Raw genomic sequence first — 18,085 nt, forward strand, 5'->3', positions numbered from 1 at the left:
GACCAGGAGGTGTTTGGAGCGTGCTGGGACCAGTGCCCTGAGGGGCCTTTGGGGAGGTTGTGAGTTACCAGGGATGTTATCTGGTCATAGGAACTGAGCCCCCCAGTTCCCCAGGAGCTGAATGATGCAGCAGTGTCTGTGTAGGAGCAGGCAGTAGGTTCTGGGGTTGGGGTTTTTGCCCTTGTTGTTGCTCTAAGTTGGGCAAAGGCAGAGTCATCCTGGCCATGCCTGCGGGAGCTCTGGGACTCCCAGCACCCCTGAACCTCAGCAGAGCTCAGGGCCTGCGGCTCCTTGCCCTCACCTGGTGACCAGGAGAGGATCCCACTGCTCCCAGCACCGCCTGCAAGCCAGGGCAGGGTTTGGGTCTGGCACCTTGGGAACCGGCGGCTGTGGTGCACTGGATTGAATCCAGGCAAAGCCCTTCCCTTTCCCAGCGAGGTTTCCAGGCCTGCACTTCAGGGAGAGGCTTTCCTGGTCTGGGACTGGGCTTTTTTCATTGGTTTCCCCTTAATTTGAATGATTTTGTTTGCATGAAGTGTTGGCAACTGTATGGGCTGGAGCTCCTGGGGGGTGCTTGTTTCAGGGTAGGTAAGAAGGGAAGGAAGTAACTGGGTGGCAGAAGACTCCAGGGACTTGTTTAGCTCCCCATGCCAGTGTTCCCATTCTGTTCCTACAGGAGCAGCCCCCTTTTGAAATAGAGATCAGCTCCAAGAGAGGTGTGTTTGCTTTCCTTGGTCCTGGGCTATGGAAGGAGGAGAGGGTGGGATTTGGGAGCATGGGAGGAAGGAAGCTGAGCCGATGTTCCTCGTGTTCTCTGCTTCCTGCCCTCACGCTCCTCTCCTGTGGCTGTGCCCCACAGGCTGGAGCTGGGTAAGGATCCCCAGTGCTGGCTGTGTCCGCCCCATAGCAGCCTGGCCGGTGGCTGCGGTGATGGCTCAGCGCTGGGCTCACCACGCCTGGCTGAGTCAGCTCTCCCGAGGCCATCCCGGACCGTTCCCAAGCAGTGGGAGGCAGAGCCGGAGTCAAGCCGCTGCACATCCCGGCAGGACTCCTGGGGATGGGAGGGGAAGCAGACCCAAGCTGCTCTTAGGCCATTTACACCTCTTCTTGTCCTCAACGCACAGCCTGGCATCGCCGGAGAGCTCCATCTCCAGCAAAGGCAGCGCAGGGGGGGCTGCAGGGCTGCAGCAAGGCACCCAGGGAAGGCATCCGGAGCTGGATGCGCTCCTTGGCTCCCAGTGTTCAACCTCCTCGCCTCAGACTCCCTTTAAAAGATGCTGTGGGAAACCAGAGCAACACCAAGGCCATGGAGAAGCATAAGAAATGCAGGGGTGGGTGCACACGGGGGGCCTGTGGGTCCTGTGGTCCTACCCCCCCCGCACCAGTCTGTCTCATGATGGTAAAACCAGCGTTGAGAGCAGTGCTGAGCTCAGACCAGGGAGAGGGCAACTGAGTGCCAAGGAGACAGGGGTTGGGCAGGGTCCTGCTCTAGAGCATCCTCTTGCTATCCCAAGTGTGACCCCCTGGAAGGGGGGGTTCTCTCTGGGGGGGAGGTATTACACCCAAAGTGCAGGCTGCAGCACTGCAGGCACAAAGCCCAGCACTGAAGGTGCTGAGCTGCCCATTCAGTGCACACCAAGGTGCTGCCAGCCCACTGCCACTGGAGCTGGCCTGGCCCTGCGCTCTCTGTACCCTGAGGCCAGTGCATTGGCATCGGCTCCTCATGGTCCTGGCTGTGCTCCTTTGCTCTTCCATTGTCAGGAGCCAGGAACAGAGGGGATTCTTCACACTGTTCCCCACAGGGCCTAGGTGCAAGTCTTTCCCTTGCCAGAATAAGCTGAAAAGTGGCTTTTTGATGAGGTCTGTCCTGTGCAAAGCCTCTTCCTGAGGCACGGCCGGGCAGGGTGATGGATGGCTCGGGGAGGCACTTCCCATTGCAGTCTTCCCCTCATCTACACTAATGAAGACCAATTCATCACCAGCTGTATCCACAACTGCCCTAAACCTGCAGTTAGCAGTGAGGCCGTGCAGCAGCAAAGCACTAATTCCATCTGCCCCACTCCAGTGAGCCTTTCACAAGGGCTTCGGTCGTGTTCCAGCACACAGCACTCCAACCCATCCCCACTGTGCGCTTTCCAGCCCCCTCCTTCCCTGTCTGTGCTTCTCTTGCTTCAAAAGGAGAACACCCTGCATCGCAGCAGCCAGCACTGAGCAGCAAGGCTGCAGTTTGCTTCGGTCTCACAGTAACAGTGATTGTCAGCAACCAAACAGCAGCAGCTTCCTTGCTGGAGGAGAGCAGGGGCCTTGAGAGACCTGATTCTTGTGGCAAATTAGGGGCTTAATTATTCATAGGAGCCCAGACAGAACATTAATAAAGAGAACACGGGGAAATGGCTCCCATGTGAGAGCAGGATGAACAGCGCAAGAAATCCTTCCCCTTCCCCTCTCTGTGCCACGTTCCGAGGAGCAGCAGCAACGTGAGATGCTCTGCTCCGGCCCCAGACCCAAGACCAGGTCCTTGTGACCAGCTCAGCAAGAGGAAATGAAGCTCTGCTATTGCAGGACGTGCCAATAACAGAGCCTCAGAGAAAGGATGTCCCGATGCGAACACCATCTGATAGATGCTAACAGAGCCCGGATGGGGATGCAGATCCCCACCGCCGCCTCTGCCATAGCTCACTGCAGCCTCCTCCTCCTCCTCCATAAAGGCCATAATTACCCTCCCTGGAGGACTCTCACACTCCAATTACTCCCATCTACAGGAGCCTGGAGAGAGCCAAGCCAGGAAGAGGTTAGCACAGGCCGGGCTGGTTAATGCCCTAAGTGCTGAGCGGCTTTTAACCAAGAGCTAAAACCCCTTCTCTCCCCCAGCAGCCACTGCAGAGCCCCTGGTACCGTGTGCTGGGTGCTTCACGTCGGTTACTTAACAGGATGCCTCTGCTGTGGGTGCCTTTGTGAGGACAGCCTCTTGCTAAGAGGGAAAGCAACCGAGTGCTTGGTTCGCAGCCTCCGAAGGATGGAGCTGGGGGGGTAGTAATTAAAGAGCACCATTAGTGAGAAGGAGGGGAGCTAAACCCCTTGTGAGCGCCCATGCCCGGCTGCAGCATCACTGGAGCAGGGGAGGGGTTGTTTTTAGTGCAGAAATGGGCTGGTTCCCCCCGGCAGCCCAGGCTGGGAGCGGGACACGGCCGTGCACACACTGAGCACCAGGGAAGGCATCAGCGCCGTGCGCTGGGGAATGAGCACAGCGAGAAGTGCGCGGTCCCAGCGGGGTTCGCAGCTCCCTGTCCCGGGGCGGCTCCTGGGGATCGGAGCTCGTCTGTGAAGGCAGCTCCTGCTCCGGGGGAAAGAACAGGGGCTGCGGCACCCATCACCTCTGCGCCGGGCCTGCCCCCTCCGGCAGCGCCCTCCGCCCGCCCTGCCAAGCAAGCAGCAGCCGGGGTAACCCTGGAAATGAGCCCCCTGTGTTGAGAGGAAGGTACAAGAGAGGAGGCAGCTCCAGCAACCGTGATCCAAAGGGGCGACCCCTGCATGCTCATCAGCTCACACCGTTTGCTTCCCCCGCTCCCTGGGCTCTGTGGGGCATCAGCCTGGGAAGGGGGAATCCCAGGGGCCAAATTCCGTTTCCTTGGATGCTGCTCTCAGCTGCAGCGGTGGAAAGGTGCCAGGTGGAACGGGCCGGAGGCTGCCACCACCTCCGTCCCCATGGCATCCCCTCCGTCCCCATGGCGTCCCCTCCATCCCCATGGCATCACCTCCGTCCCCATGGCATCCCCTCCATCCCCATGGCATCACCTCCGTCCCCATGGCATCCCCTCCGTCCCCATGGCATCACCTCCGTCCCCATGGCATCACCTCCGTCCCCATGGCATCCCCTCCGTCCCCATGGCATCCCCTCCGTCCCCATGGCATCACCTCCATCCCCATGGCATCACCTCCGTCCCCATGGCATCCCCTCCGTGCCCGTGCTGTGCAGGGAGGGGGCCGTGGTCTGCAGCAGCAGCTACTCCAGGGCACGTGGCACCTGTGTGGCTCACTGGGGCTTGTGTAGGCTGCCCCAGAAGGGAATTGTCACCCATTTCCCACGGAGCCCATCCTGCAGCCTGTGCTCCAGAGGGAGCAGGGCAGCTCCTCGCCCTGCTGCTGGCTTGTTTACCCCAGGCCCTGCTTGCACACCAAGGCAGGATGCTGTCATAGTCTCTGCCTTCTGTTTCAGCTGGTGCTGGGCTAACAGGGTTTCAGATCCCAGCAGGCAGCTCACAGCTCGCATTTCACTGCAGCCTCACAGGCATACAGAGATATTGATGTCCAGACCTTGTCAGAGCAGATGAAAACAGTGCCTGAGCCTAGAGACTGGCGGCACGAGTGTGGTCTCAGTGTGGGAGCAGCACAGCCTTGGGAATACAAGGATGATAACGGGAAGGGCTGCGCAGAGACGAAGGGATGGGGATGAGCCACTGCGAGGGGCTGGTGCTGCGCTCAGCGCTTCCCTTTGCCAGGGCAGAGCAGAGGCTGCTGCTCCCAGAGGTGTCCCGCAGGATGGGCTCACAGGGGGCAGAGCAGGGATCCAGGTGTTCCTGCCCTCTGTCCCGCTCCGGTGCTGGCAGGGAGGATCCAGGAGCTCAGGGGCAGGGCGAAGGCCCAAGTGGGGGCAGCTGCAGGCGAGCCCTGCGTGGGGTGCGCTCAGCCAAGGAGCTCCAGCAGCAGGGGAGAGCTTTGGGAAGGTGAAGGTTCAGCAGAGGAGCTGCGGGAGAGGCCGGGATCCGCTGCCTGCTCCGGGCACCGGCAGAGGGGGAGCTCCCAGCCCCAGTCCCCTGTGATGGGAAGGGAACCCTTCCATTCCCAGATCCCACAGGGCTGTGGCGAGGCCTGGAGACCCCACAATGCAATACCCTACCTGGGGGCAGTGCTGAGGCAGGTACAGAAACGCCCCCAACGGCCTTTCGCCTTGGGAAAGATGGGAATTCCTCATCTGGGAATTCGGGGCATTTTGCCACATCCCAGCTCCTGCAGCAGCCTCTTTTCCTCCTTGGCCACTCCCCGAACTGCTGCTCTGAAGGCAGAATTGTCTCTCACAAAGCTCTTCCCAGCACCCAGCCCTTCTGCCCAGGGAAGGCTGCTCCCAGGCAGGAGGTGTTAAAAGCCTCAAGACTTGATCAAAGCCCCTGTGTCACAACCCGCACAGGATGAAGCCAAGGCTGCAGGCAGCCGGGTCAGGGCACCGAGGATGCCCTGTGCAGGAAGGCAGCAGCCTGGCCCAGGGGGGGGCTTTGTTAACCTGCAGCTGCCAGGCTCGCCCCTCACTTCAGTGTGGGGCAGCCTTTAGCATGCACAGAGCATCAGCCCCACACAAACCTGCACTGGTGACAGGGAGCTGTGCTCCAAGAGCTTCTCCTTCCCAGAGGGCACTCAGCAGGACAAAGGAACCCCGGGAGCAGCACCTCCATCCTGCCTGCTGCCCATCAGGGAGATGGAGCCCCATGGGCCCCAGCACCACTCCCTGCATGGCCTGAAGGCACCAGGAGACCCTGCAGTGCCCGGCTGTGGGAGCTTCCCCAGGGAAGGCCAGCTTGGATGAGGCCTTGGGTAATACGGTTTAGAGCGAGGTGTCCCTGCCCATGGCAGGGGGGGTTGGAACTTGATGATCTTGAGGTCCTTTCCAACCCGAACTATTCTATGATCCTATGAAGCACCAGCTTTCCTCTGCAAGGCCTCACTGTGCTCATGCTGCAGCCAGGCAAAGGGACTGCACGCTCCGGGAGAGGAGCTGTGCTCAGGCTGCAGGAAGGGACTGAAGGATGCAACAGCCTCAGGGAGCTCAATCCTTCCCCAGCTCATCTCTTAGCATAAACCCCACCTTAGCTCCACGCTGTTTGCCTACACCAGGGCTGCTGCCCTCCCCTGAGGTCCCACAGCTCCCCTCTGTGTTCAGGAAAGTCACCCAGCCGCTCACTTGGATTTATTTGGGCACTGAGCAGAGGAACTATTTCTGTAAGCCAGAGCCAGAAATAGCAGATCCCCGGTCTCAAGTCAGAGGAAGCTCTTAAATGTTAAAGAAGGCAGCAAGGATCAAACCTGACATCAGAGCAGGGTTGGTCTGAGCTGCTCGGAGATTGCAAGTTCTGTCTCCTTAGGGAATCACAGCCGTTTCTTAGGAGAGCTCTGCCCCCTCCAGCCCAACCAAGCTCCTGTTCCAAACATGATGCAAATGACACGGGGAAACCTACAGAGGAGAGTGGAAAAAGGGCCTCAAAGATGCTCTGCTCTGCAGCCAGGCTGAGAGAGCTGGGCTGGGTCAGCCTGGAGCAGAGAAGGCTCCTGAAGGGGAGACCTTAGAGCAGCTCCAGTGCCTAAAGGGGCTGCAGGAAACCTGGAGAGGGGCTTGGGACAAGGAATGTAGGGACAGGCCAAGGGGAATGGCTTGAACCTGCCCGAGGGGAGACTGAGCTGAGCTCTTAGGCAGAAGCTCTTCCCTGTGAGGGTGCTGAGGCGCTGGCACAGGGTGCCCAGAGAAGCTGTGGCTGCCCCATCCCTGGCAGTGCTCAAGGCCAGGTTGGACACAGGGGCTTGGAGCAACCTGGTCCCTGCAATGCATAAAGCAGAATTAGCCCAAGACCCCAGGCCCAGCCCCACAGCCCAACCTCTCCCTGTGCTCCAGGGATTTCCCTCTTGGAAAACTCCAGGCTGTGGCACAGGCAGGGGCTGAGCTCATTTTGTTGCAGTATTTTTAGATACTGGCTCAGGGGAGAATCTGTTGCTACAAACACTGTGAGCAGCAAGCAGCAGCCCTGGGAAGGGAAAGAGCAGGGACTGAACAGAGGGGGAAGAGGCAGAGGAGCTTCATTTCCCTTCACGTCACCAAGAGCTCAGGTCTGGCCTCACCTCTGGTGGAGGAAGGAAACGTGCTCTTGACAGACACTGCTCCAGGAGACAGAGCCAGCCTGCCGGGGAGGCCTTGTGCCAACAAGCTGGTTTATGGAGGCTTCTCTTCTCCCCTCTCCCACCTTCCCAACAGTGTCAGGTCAGAAGTGTCCACATTAAAACACATTAAGTCCCAGCATTCCCAAAGCAGCAGCAACATCAGGGCAGTCCGAGCCAAGCAAGTCAGGCCGAGGGCTGTTCTTCCTCTTCCTTCACGCGCCTGTTGCGCCGCTCCATCTTCTTCTGCAGTTTCCTCTTCAGCTGCAGCTGCTTCCTCCTCTGCAGGACCTGCTGCACCTTCTCACGGCACTGCTTGTTCTTCTTCTTGATCTTGGCTAGCTCTGCCTTCCTTTTGGCCTCCAGATCTGGATCCTGCAATGGCAAACGGCAGGACACAGTGACATGCCCAGGGCCAGTGGCAGCCCCTTTGCCTCTCCTAGAAGCCCATGACCAAGCAGGCTGCACAAGTCAGACACGACTCCAGGGCACTTCTTAGTATCAGTCACCTTTTAAGATAAAGCTTCACCACCCTGAAGGGAGTGAGGCAGAGACAGCACAGCAGTGAGGGAGGCGCTGCCACTGATGGCAGCATCCCAGCTACTGATCACAGCAGTTTATACAGCAGCAACTCTCACCTTCCCCTCAAGGATCATTTGTTTCCGCTTATTTATCTCTTTCTTCTCATCAAAATCCATTCCCTCCAGTTCCTGTCAAAGCACAAATACAAGAGAGCAATCAGTAACCAAGCATCAAATCTGCCATGGAGCTGTACAGGGTGAGCAGCACCTTGCTGCTGTGCACACATCTGGCAGCCCCTGGAGCACCAGCCTCAACGCTCAGCAGCAAGAATGTGCAGTAACAGACCAAACATAGGGAAAATCACTAAAACAACCCCCCCAGGTGCTTCCACTAGAAAAAGGACCAGCAACTCTTAGTTATGTGCTCAAGAGCAAAGCTGCACGGCCAGAGCCACCCCTTAGGCTGGGATGAACCTCCCGGTTGCCCAAGCTCCCCAGTCCTCTGAACACAGGGGCTTCACGTTTGCACACTTACAATTTCACATTCCCTCCTGGTGACGTTCACTTGGGTGAGGATGTCGAGCACAAACTTCTCCTCCACAGAGAACTCCTGCAGCTTCAGCTCTGAATCAGGGTGAGACATTCACAGACCAGGCTTGGGTGCAAAATCCAGGAGCAGATTCTCAACTGGTCAAACCCCACTCAGTGATCAGAGGTGGGACTGTTGGCACACACTGTGATCACTGACTTCTTCAGCCTTACAACAAAGATCAAATCCTCCCCTCTGACTACAATTCCCCATAGCACAAGGTGCTGCATTTATTAGGTCTCATTCCTCAAAAACTATGAATTCTGAAGCTATGCAAAGCATGGGTCCTTTTTGTCCACATCTGCAGTCGCAGTAGCAAGGGAGTAAGGAAGAAGCTGGCTGCTTCAATAACAAGGTTACAGAGAGCCCAGCCACTGGTTTTCCTCCACTAGGAATAGCAGGAAGACAAACCCATTCATGCCTGATGCACTTGAGCAGAATCAAAGCTGATGCTTTGCTGATGCTCCTGCTCTTTTCCAAGCCTTAGCAACACAGGGAAGAGAAACCATTTTCACACTGATGCTCTGGATCGCTCTTCACAGATGAAATCAGCACTGCAAGCACCATGAGCACAAAGGAACACACACGATCCCACATTTTAGGAGTGTTAATGATGCTCTACTTACTGATTTCTTCCTCAATAGCATGCACAAGATGGATGTCATACTGTGTCACCAGTGTGATGGCCATTCCTTTCCGGCCTGCATGGTGAAAACACAGTGAGATGTGAATGTTGTTGAGCAGAGGGAGATGAAGCCTAACCCATGCCAAATTCCATTGCCCCCATGAGTCTGCCCTGCTGCAGTCTGCTCGTGGGGCACACAGAAGGGTCTCTGTTTGCTCTGCAGGCAGCACTGCAGCCTTAAGGCAGGATGCTGAGCCAGGGCTAGCAGCTCTGGCACTGCCTGACCAGACTGCACTGCTACTGCACTGCTGCCTCCCTGTCCCTGCTCCAGGCTCAGCCCAGCCCTGGGATCCCAGTTTCAGGCAGCAAAGGGCACTCAGCTTTCCCTGCTCACCCGCACGCGCTGTCCGGCCAACACGGTGAATGTAGATCTTGGGCAGGCCGGGAGTGTTGTGGTTGATGACAACCTGGACTGCAGGAATGTCCAAGCCTCTGCAGCACAGGGGAGGAGAACAGAAGTGGGGAAACGCTGCTTTAATACAAGCAGTTTGAATCCCTGTCCTCTGCTTTCTCCCCAGGCCCCATGGATGTCCTCTTCACTGGCTGGTTCTAGGACAAACTCCTCCTGCAGCTCTCCAACAATGACAGAGCACAGCATCACCTCCTAGCCCACTGCTCCCTCCTTGACCCAGAGATCACAGAAACCATTCTCCTGCTAGAACACAACCCCTCACTGCAGCAAAACAAGCCAGGATCAGAGCTCCACTGCACAAGTGGGCTCCAAAACACAGCTCTGAGACGTTCTACAACCCCATCCTACCCAAATGGGGGATTATAAAGCTCTCCACTTGCTAACCAGAGCCAAATCTCCACAGCAGTTCTGGCACTTCAAAAGCAGGCAACAGAGACTGTGGTTTTCCCTTACCTGGCAGCAACATCAGTGGCAATGAGAATCTTGAAGATGCTGGACTTGAACTTCGCTAAAGCTGCAAATCGCTGCCGCTGCCAAGAGAAAAGCCTGTATGGGGGACACTGTGACCCAGGAGGACTTGAACATCCCTCTCCCAGGTCTGTCCATCACCCACCTGTTTCATCATGGAATGCAGAGCTACAGAGGGGAAGTTGTATTTCCTGAGCATCATGTTCAGGACCTGGCAGTCCCTTGAAGGAAAAACCAGTAACTGAATCAGAATATCCCAGGGAAACGTGGAGCTGCTGGAGCAGGACAGAGCTGGGCTCCTTCAGAAGCCCTCACACAAGTAACCACCACAGCGCTGTGACAGAGGCAGGGCACAGGATCCCCACTCCACACCTGCTCACCCCAGCAGTGGGACTGGTTTCCCCTTGCACTCAGGGGAATGTCACCAGCTCCAGGGCTCCATCCCAGTCACCTGAACCACCCGAAGGAAGGGAGCAGCAGCACTGGGATGCAGACAGGGCTGTCTGCCCCATCCCTTTCCCATTATCCATCAGCAGGAGGAAAAGAAGATGCAGAGAGGTAAAGCAGCTTGACCTCCTGGAATGCTACTTGTTTTGGGTGGCCCTTCAGCCCCAAACTGCTCAAAGGAAAAGGTGTTTCTCTACCCAGCAGACTATGGAAGCAAACACCACCCCAGCCTAACACCCGACACAGCACAGGCTTGGAATCTCAAGCAGAAATGTCTGTGTTGAGTGCTCACAAGGAACAAGGCCACTCACTTGCAGGTTTTAGTAAAGATAATGATGGACCAGTCCTCGTGCTCGTCCTGGAAGGTCTGGACTAAGTGGACAAGATACGCATCCTTCACCGCCTCGGGTACCAGCAGGTACCGCTGGTCCAGCTCCTCCACTGTCCGCACCCTGGAGGGGAAGCACCAGCAGCATCGGTTGGGCAAGTGAAGCTGGACCATGAGGGACAGTGAGGAGACAAGAAACCAGAGAGGAAACAGGGCTCTGTGTAGCGAGGGTGAGCACTGACTCGGACACAGCCTCCCAGAAGAAGGGCCTGTTGGCAGCCAGGCTCTGGAGCTCCTTCAGCGTGTCGGTCAGCGTGGCACTGAACAGCAAGGTCTGTCTGCGCGCTGGGACAGCCTCCAGTATCACCTCCAGGTCCGCAGTGAAGTCAGCACAGCCCTGCTCCAGCAGCCGGTCAGCTTCATCCATAATCTAGGCAGAGCCAAAACCCCGAGCTCATGCACACGTACAGTGGAGAAGGGAAGAGGCTGAAAAGCACAAAAACCCAGCTGGAAAAGAACCTTACCAAGAACTTGAGCTTTTTAAGGCTGAAGGTGTTGGAGCTGCGGAGGTGATCTGCCAGCCTGCCGGGCGTCGCAATGACAACGTGGGGCTTGCGGGAGAGCTCCAGTGCTTGTGCCACCATGTCTGCAAGGAGACCCACAGAGGGGAGCGTGGAACATGCGCTCCTGCTTGGAGTATTGTGCGCAGTTCTGGTGTCCTCAACATAAAAAGGACATGGAACTGTTGGAACAAGTCCAGAGGAGGCCACGAGGATGAGCAGGGGCTGGAGCACCTCCCATATGAAGATTGGCTGAGAAAGTTGAGGCTGTTCAGCCTGGAGAAGAGAAGGCTGTGTGGAGACCTCATAGCAGCTTCCAGTATCTGAAGGGGGCCTATAGGGATGCTGGGGAGGGACTCTTCATTAGGGACTGTAGTGATAGGACAAGGGGTGATGGGTTCAAACTTAAACAGGGGAAGTTTAGATTGGATATAAGGAGGAAATTCTTTACTGTGAGGGTGGTGAGGCACTGGAATGGGTTGTCCATGGAGGTTTTGAATGCTCCATCCCTGGCAGTGTTCAAGGCCAGGTTGGACAGAGCCTTGGGTGCCATGGTTTAGTTTGAGGTGTCCCTGCCCATGGCAGGGGGATTGGAACTGGATGATCTTAAGGTCCTTTCCAACCCAAACCATTTTGTGCTTCCCTCTGTGAAGCTGGAAAACTTCACCCTCCTCATCCCCCCCGCCTCCACTGCCCTGGGTGCTGGATCGCAGCTCCTCAGCACGTGTGGAAGGAGAAGCTCCGCAGGACTCTGCTCGTTAACGACCTGCCCACGGAGGGGCCAGAGGGACAGGGCAGTGGCTCCGCCCCGCGCAGCAGCACTCACCCAGGCCGCCCACCACCACGCAGTCCTTCAGGCCGAGGGGCTTCCCCAGGACGCGGAACTGCTCGGCGATCTGGTACGCCAGTTCCCTGCCGGGGAGGAGCGCCGTGAGACGCGGCCTGGCCGGGGCCGGGTACCGCGGGGGCTGGGTCCCTGGAGCACGTACCTGGTGGGGGTCAGCACGAGGCAGAAGATGCCGTAGGGGTCCTCGGAGAGCGCCTGCAGCACGGGCAGCACGAAGGCCGCCGTCTTCCCGCTGCCGGTCTTGGCGCAGCCCAGGCAGTCGCGGCCTGCGGGGAGGGAGGGAGGGAAGGAAGGAGCCGGTGAGGGGGCGGCGCTGGCGGCGGGGGGCGCGGGTCCGGGGGGCTCCGGGCTCACCCTGCAGCGCGGGCGGGATGCAGGCGGCCTGCACCGGCGTGGGCCGCACCAGCCCCACCTGCCGGGCCTGCTCCGCCAGCCACGGCGCCAGGCCCAGCGCACGGAACTCCGCCATGACACCGCCGCCACCGGCGCTCTGTCACTACGTCAGCGCGCACGCCCGCTGCTCATTGGCTGCTCATCCCACCCAGCCGCTTCCGGCGCTCTGGTGACGTTAAAACCTCCTGAAATGTCTATTGGCTGGCGCGGGGATTGCCATGGAGACCGCGGCTCCCGGCAGCCTCCGCGGCGCAGCTGCTTCCGGAGACGTGTCTGAGGGGGCAATGGCGGCCGCGGGCTCCGCCGGGCAGGGCGGGGATGGGGACGAGCTCTTCGACGTGAAGAACAGCTTCTACATCGGGGCCTACCAGGCCGCCATCAATGAGGCGCAGCGCGTCAAGGTACGTGTGAGGCGGGGCCGTGCCTGTCCCCGGCCCGGCCGCCCTGGCGGGTGAAGGCGCCGACGTGAGGCTCCTCGAGGGCCTTTCGTCCCTGGCTGTGTTCGGTGTGTGTGGATGAGGGTGTCTCCTGTGGGGTCGGGTTATGGCTGTGCAGGTCCCTGAGAGCATTTCTTGTTTGCTGTCGTTCCTTCAGCCGTCCAACCCAGAGAAGGAAGTGGAGAGGGACGTGTTCTTGTTCCGAGCCTACATTGCCCAGGTGAGGCTGTGAGTGCTGCGTTTGCCTCGGGATAACCTGGCTGGAGCGTGTGAACCCGAGTTCAGCCTTGCCCAATTCGGGAGCAGTTCTTCCTTGAGCACTGGAAATAACACATTCCCTGGCACTGGTACAGCTGTGACTGCAGTGCAGTGCGGGCGGGCTCAGCATGAGCCCGTGGGGCCTCTTTGGGTGGTCAGGCCTATGGAGTTTGGCTGTGTTTGTAGAGCCTGATGTGAGCTGTAAAGCAGAAATTGGCTATTCGGGTTGTTCTCACTGAGGTTTAAGGTTAACAGGTGTGCCCTGTGCTCTCAGAGTCACAGCTTTATCTTTGTTGCCTTTCACAGAGGAAATACGGCGTTGTCCTGGATGAAATTAAAGCCAATGCTAGTCCTGAGCTCCAGGCAGTGAGGATGTTTGCAGAGTATCTTTCAAATGAGAGTCAGAGGTAAGACTGATAAGAAGCTGGACCTTGAGCGCTGTCCTATGAGGAATCTGCTTCCATGTGGAAAGCTTCTTGTAGCAGTGTGGTCTTTATTGGGGTTTTTAGGAGGTTTTCCAGTCAGTCTCAAGCTCGGAGTTGTCAGGGTGCTTAGTGATCACCCTTGCTCTTCACAGGGATGCAATTGTTGCTGATTTGGACAAGAAAATGGCCAAAAGCGTTGATGTGGCCAATACCACCTTCTTGCTGATGGCTGCTTCCATCTATTTCCATGACAAGAACCCGGACGCGGCTCTGCGCACTCTGCACCAAGGGGAGAGCCTGGAGTGGTAGGTGGAACTCAGCCGGCATCACGGAGCCTCTCGAGGCTTGGGAGAGGTGCCCCATGAATGGCTGAGGTCTGGTTTCTCTAAAAAGCCTTGAAACCATTGAGAAGCTCCTTTGAGGTTTGCCTTTTGGAGTAGGAAGTGTTTTGGTGCTTGTCTTCCCATATCAAGTCTATTGCTCCCTTGTGCAACTTAAGAACCTGCTTTATTGATTTAAGGGTGTTCAGAATTGCTGAGCTGAGCACTGTGTCAGTGCAGCGAGGGAGCATGGAGCCAGCTGCCCTGCGCCAGGCCCTGCTCCCAGAGCTAGTGCTCCACAGCAGGGAGGTTTGGCCCAGGGCACTGGGAGAGGTAAAGCCTGCAGTTGTGAAAATCACTTTGCTCTTATTCCTTGCAGCATGGCCATGATGATACAGATTCTTCTGAAGCTTGACAGGCTTGATCTGGCTCGGTAAGTTTGTGTCTGATTGCTTCTTAATGGTGCTGGGGTGGGCTGTGATAAGAGAATCTTCAGCACCCAGCCTCCCCCAGGGCACAGCATTTGAACCCCTGCCATGGGGAGAACAGTTTGTGTGTAGATGTGGATGTGCTGCAAAAGAGGTAATAGAGCTGGATACAGCTGAAGGAAGAGATGAACCCCCAGGTTTTATCCTCCCTTCAGCAGAATGTGGTTTGAATCTCAAGTCCTGGGTTTCTGGCTTCCCATAAGGAAGTAAAAAGGGAAGTCTTTCATGGATTGCTTCAGTGAAATACTAAGAGGTGTTTGTGGCATTATATGGAAGAGCTGAGAGAAGAAAGCACAGCCTTTTTTTACCTTGTGTGACTCCCACTTCTCCTTCTGCAGCAAGGAACTTAAAAAGATGCAGGAGCAAGATGAGGATGCAACCCTGACTCAGCTGGCAACTGCCTGGGTGAACCTGGCCATTGTGAGTGTCTGAAATGGGGATTCTTAGCCTTCAACATGGAGAAACATCACTCCACAGCTTGCTCTTGCTTGCTGTTCGCACATCATGCTTTCAGGAGAGCATGCAGGGGGGTTGCTGGGCTGGCTGGTTGTTTTCCCCTTCCTTCAAGCACAGAGAATACTGACAGCTGGCTTCACAAACTGCCTGGGTTGATTGCCAGTCTTTCATCTGTGCTCCTTGGCCTTCAGCTCACACAGGGAGGGGCTAAACCACACTTAAATAATTCACAAAGCGTTATAATATAGAACGGCAAGTGCAGCAGTACCAGCATCCAGACCTTGCAATTAAATTCCAAGAAAGAAGTGTTATTCTTTGCTTAGAGCAGACTGTCTTTAAGGGTGTTTGTGAATCAGACAAAGCCAAACACAGCCCAGATCATCGAGTGATTGGAAAGTAGTCTCCTCAAGTTCAGTGAAGTCCAAGGTTAAGCAGGACACAACCTGCTGTACCGTTCAGATTTCTTCCTAGTGTTCACTTGGCTTTGTTAGGAAATCTGTCATGCTGAACCCCTGCCTTGCCATAATGCACAGCTGATTTTCCTTAAGGTCTTAGTTTCCTCAAGTGATCCCACCTCTGACTGGTGGACACCTCTGCCTGTAGGACCTGTCTGGAGCTTTTTTGGAAAGCCAGGTATCCACAGCTGTGTTTAATTATAAAAATCTCATTCATAATCTAATCCCATGAATCCATCCAACACCTGAAGTGCTTCTTCTGAAGGGGTTGGCTTTTTCTGTTTGAATGGAAGCTTGGATCTTTTAATCCTTTAAATAGTTGTTAATATTCCATATTTTTGCATTTCTTTAATCTGTGTTCTGCAGTGATGTGTTGTGGTACCACCTGAATGCCAGCTGCTGCCAGCATTGGTTCTGACACACTCCATGCCTGTGCTTTATAACCCTAGGAATGAACTTGGTGCTGGTCCTTCAGCCATGGCTAGAGCGTACAGGCTTCTTAGCAACATGGAGTGAAACTGTGGGTGTTTGTTTCCTCCCTTCACAGGGTGGTGAGAAGTTACAAGATGCTTATTACATCTTCCAAGAGATGGCAGACAAATGCTCCTCCACCCTCCTGCTGCTTAACGGGCAAGCAGCCTGCTACATGGCCCAGGGCAAGTGGGACGATGCAGAAGGAGTGCTTCAGGAGGCACTGGACAAGGTACTTCTGGTTTTGCCAGGTAGATTTGCTCTCTGGGAGACACAGAGTAAAGCAGCATGACCTTCACTGTTAAACTTCATGAACATTGCAACACATTGATAGATATGGCTATGGTGGTTGCTCTTGATTGCTTCTAATCTGCCTTTTCCAGTCAAGTGAGCTGTAGGTTGGGCACAACTGGTTCTTGCAGAACTCTGCTGGTTGGTACCGTTTGTTGCTGTGAATCAGATGGTTGCTCTTGTTTGCAGGACAGTGGCCATCCTGAGACCCTGATCAACTTCGTGGTCCTGTCACAGCACTTGGGCAAACCCCCAGAGGTGAGGCCTGTTTTACTGTACTCACCAAGCAGATACAGTCGACCTGCTCATGCTGCTGTGGGCAGGGTCTGTGCTCTGAGGGCTTGTAACTTTGCTTGGGCTTGCAGCTCTCATCAGGATCAGCATTAACAAAGCAGAACAGTTCTGGAGTGTGGGGAGCTCCCATCTTCCATAAAGTGTTTGTGGAAATACAGATGCTGCAAACAGAGGGGTGGACTTGAGAGGAAGACCTGGGTGGAAAAGAAATGGCTTGAATTCCGAGTTCAGTCCTCACTGACTATTCTCTTGAGCCCACCATTTAAGGTCTAATTTTTAAGCACAGGGTATGCCCAGTTCTTACTGGTTTTAACTGGGGCTGCTTATGTTTGGGACACTGAGAAAATCGGGTAAATAACCACATTGAAATGTGATGTTTGAAACTCTTTGCTTCTCCTCCTGTTAATACTGAAACTTCTCTCATCCCATCAGGTTACGAATCGCTATTTGTCACAGCTGAAAGATGCACATAAGAATCATCCATTCATAAAGGAGTATCAGGCAAAGGTACAAGGTTCCTCTCTAATACAAAATGGAATTTATCACGCCTCATACCAGTCTCTGATGGGGCAAGTGGATTCTTTACCAGCAAACCTGACTGCAGGGGGAGGGTCACTGCTGTTTCTCTGGCACATCACTTATCACAGTGAATTTCCTAGCCCTTGTAGAAGATATTGGGAGCCACAAGCCAGATGTTAAACAGAGGAGCCAAATGGTCATATCTTGAAAGAATGACATGTGGGTTCTTAATCTTGTTACGTGAGATTTTGTGCTTAAATAGAGGAAACATCCTTCTGGGCAGGGAGAAAGAGGGATTAAGGGAAAATGGAACAAAATGAAAACAATTGATAACTGAGACAGGTAATCTTGCTGCTTAGAATTCCTGTTGCCTTAGTGAGCTGTGCTGGTGGTGTTCTCTTCAGCCCCTCCAGTAAAGTTCAAGGTTTATTCATTCTGTTCCTGTTTCTGGTTTGAAGGAGAACGACTTTGACCGGTTGGCTGTGCAGTACGCCCCCAGCGCCTGAGGAGAGGGAAAGGAGGCTGCAGACCTGCTCTCTGGTACCTTGGGAACTGGGGTTGATGTGCAAAAAACTCCGTGGTAACACAGAAAAACGCTCTCTGCAAGTTGTCTGCCTTCTCTCCCCGTGGGGAGGGTCTCGCAGTCCAGTGAGATGCTGTTAAAGCTGCATAGAACACGTAGCTACTTGAATTTGGTAGCTGCAAAGCCTGTGCTCTGGCTTACCTGAGTCCTGAACTCTGTTTAAACTACAGTGAGAATCAGGAGTGTGCCACGCTGTACCTTAAACATTCCTAATAAAGCCTTTTCTGGGTCCTTAATTTCTGGAATTCAAGTAATTCCACCCTAGGACCGAGCCCTGTCATCTGGACTGATGTGGGAAGAGTATGAAGGTTAATTTTAAACACCTGCATTCAGTACATGGATGAATCCTGAATTATGGATCTTCCAGGCTGACTGATGACTCCTCCTTTAACATTTCCACTGGAAGAAGCACACTCTGCTGCTGGGGTTACTGCTGGTGAGAGAGAAACCTTCCCCAGAATAACGCTAATCCCATTGTAATAGGCTCAGCCTTAATCTTACATTGGTAAAATGCAGCAGCTCGTCTGTGGAGCCAGGGAAGTACCTCCTGTGGTACACATGGAGGTCACTGCTCACTTCTGCAGGTGTGGTGGCTGTGGAACATAACGTGACTGTGTGTGTGCTGTGGCTCCTGCCTGCTGTTCACAGGACAGTGCTGCTGTAGCCACCATGCAGAGCCCAGAGTCTGAGCAGAACCCTCGGTTGGGACCTCCTGACCTCTGATGTTTGAATTATCTTCTGAATTACCATTTGGGTTGCCTCTGTGGAGGGGGAGAAGAGGGGTTTGTGCTACACTCTGAATGTGGCTGATGACGTTTCCTTTGTGCCCACCTCGCCTGCTTGCTCTGAAAGGGCTCATTGTCTCTCCTTGGGGGTTTAGCCAGCAGCTATTTTCACTGAGGGGTTATTCCTGCTCCGGG

At 55.3% G+C, this 18,085-nt stretch overlaps 2 protein-coding genes across 3 annotated transcripts; one reads left to right on the plus strand and one right to left on the minus strand.

Moving 5' to 3' along the window:
* Positions 1-6,817: 6,817 nt before the first annotated feature.
* Positions 6,818-12,252, minus strand: DDX49 (DEAD-box helicase 49). 2 transcript variants are annotated; one of them, XM_061356042.1, is made up of 13 exons: positions 12,130-12,252; positions 11,918-12,041; positions 11,755-11,840; positions 10,893-11,014; positions 10,611-10,798; positions 10,352-10,492; positions 9,739-9,814; positions 9,579-9,655; positions 9,048-9,145; positions 8,655-8,729; positions 7,975-8,063; positions 7,557-7,628; positions 6,818-7,293 (listed from the first exon to the last, which is right to left on the minus strand). In XM_061356042.1, exons 1-13 carry the CDS (start codon positions 12,242-12,244, stop codon positions 7,105-7,107), a joined length of 1,452 nt encoding a protein of 483 aa, XP_061212026.1. In that variant the 5' UTR covers positions 12,245-12,252; the 3' UTR covers positions 6,818-7,104. The 2 variants fall into 2 exon arrangements, 1 of the variants encoding a protein (XP_061212026.1); XR_009725859.1 differs by having other exon boundaries at positions 7,168-7,293; positions 7,428-7,628.
* A 185-nt stretch (positions 12,253-12,437) lies between these two features.
* On the plus strand, positions 12,438-17,401 carry COPE (COPI coat complex subunit epsilon). Its single transcript, XM_061349509.1, has 10 exons — positions 12,438-12,569; positions 12,763-12,825; positions 13,170-13,270; positions 13,441-13,593; positions 13,988-14,041; positions 14,435-14,516; positions 15,555-15,710; positions 15,959-16,027; positions 16,496-16,570; positions 17,041-17,401. Exons 1-10 carry the CDS (start codon positions 12,453-12,455, stop codon positions 17,086-17,088), a joined length of 918 nt encoding a protein of 305 aa, XP_061205493.1. The 5' UTR covers positions 12,438-12,452; the 3' UTR covers positions 17,089-17,401.
* Positions 17,402-18,085: the final 684 nt, after the last annotated feature.

This window comes from Neopsephotus bourkii, unplaced genomic scaffold, assembly GCF_033783945.1.
Source record: "Neopsephotus bourkii isolate Nb327-2 ecotype Australia unplaced genomic scaffold, CSIRO-AGI_Nbou_v1 NB_2, whole genome shotgun sequence".
Classification (NCBI taxonomy): Eukaryota; Metazoa; Chordata; class Aves; order Psittaciformes; family Psittacidae; genus Neopsephotus; species Neopsephotus bourkii.

Coding starts and splice junctions, on each gene's coding strand:
- DDX49 (XM_061356042.1), bottom strand. CDS start 12,244: ATGGCGGAGTTCCGTGCGCTGGGCCTGGCGCCGTGGCTGGCGGAGCAG. Junction 11,015..11,754: donor CGTGGTGGTGGGCGGCCTGG/GTGAGTGCTGCT, acceptor GTCTCCTTGCAG/ACATGGTGGCACAAGCACTG. Junction 7,294..7,556: donor AAATGATCCTTGAGGGGAAG/GTGAGAGTTGCT, acceptor TTGCCATTGCAG/GATCCAGATCTGGAGGCCAA.
- COPE (XM_061349509.1), top strand. CDS start 12,453: ATGGCGGCCGCGGGCTCCGCCGGGCAGGGCGGGGATGGGGACGAGCTC. Junction 14,517..15,554: donor CCTGGGTGAACCTGGCCATT/GTGAGTGTCTGA, acceptor CTCCCTTCACAG/GGTGGTGAGAAGTTACAAGA. Junction 16,571..17,040: donor TAAAGGAGTATCAGGCAAAG/GTACAAGGTTCC, acceptor TCTGGTTTGAAG/GAGAACGACTTTGACCGGTT.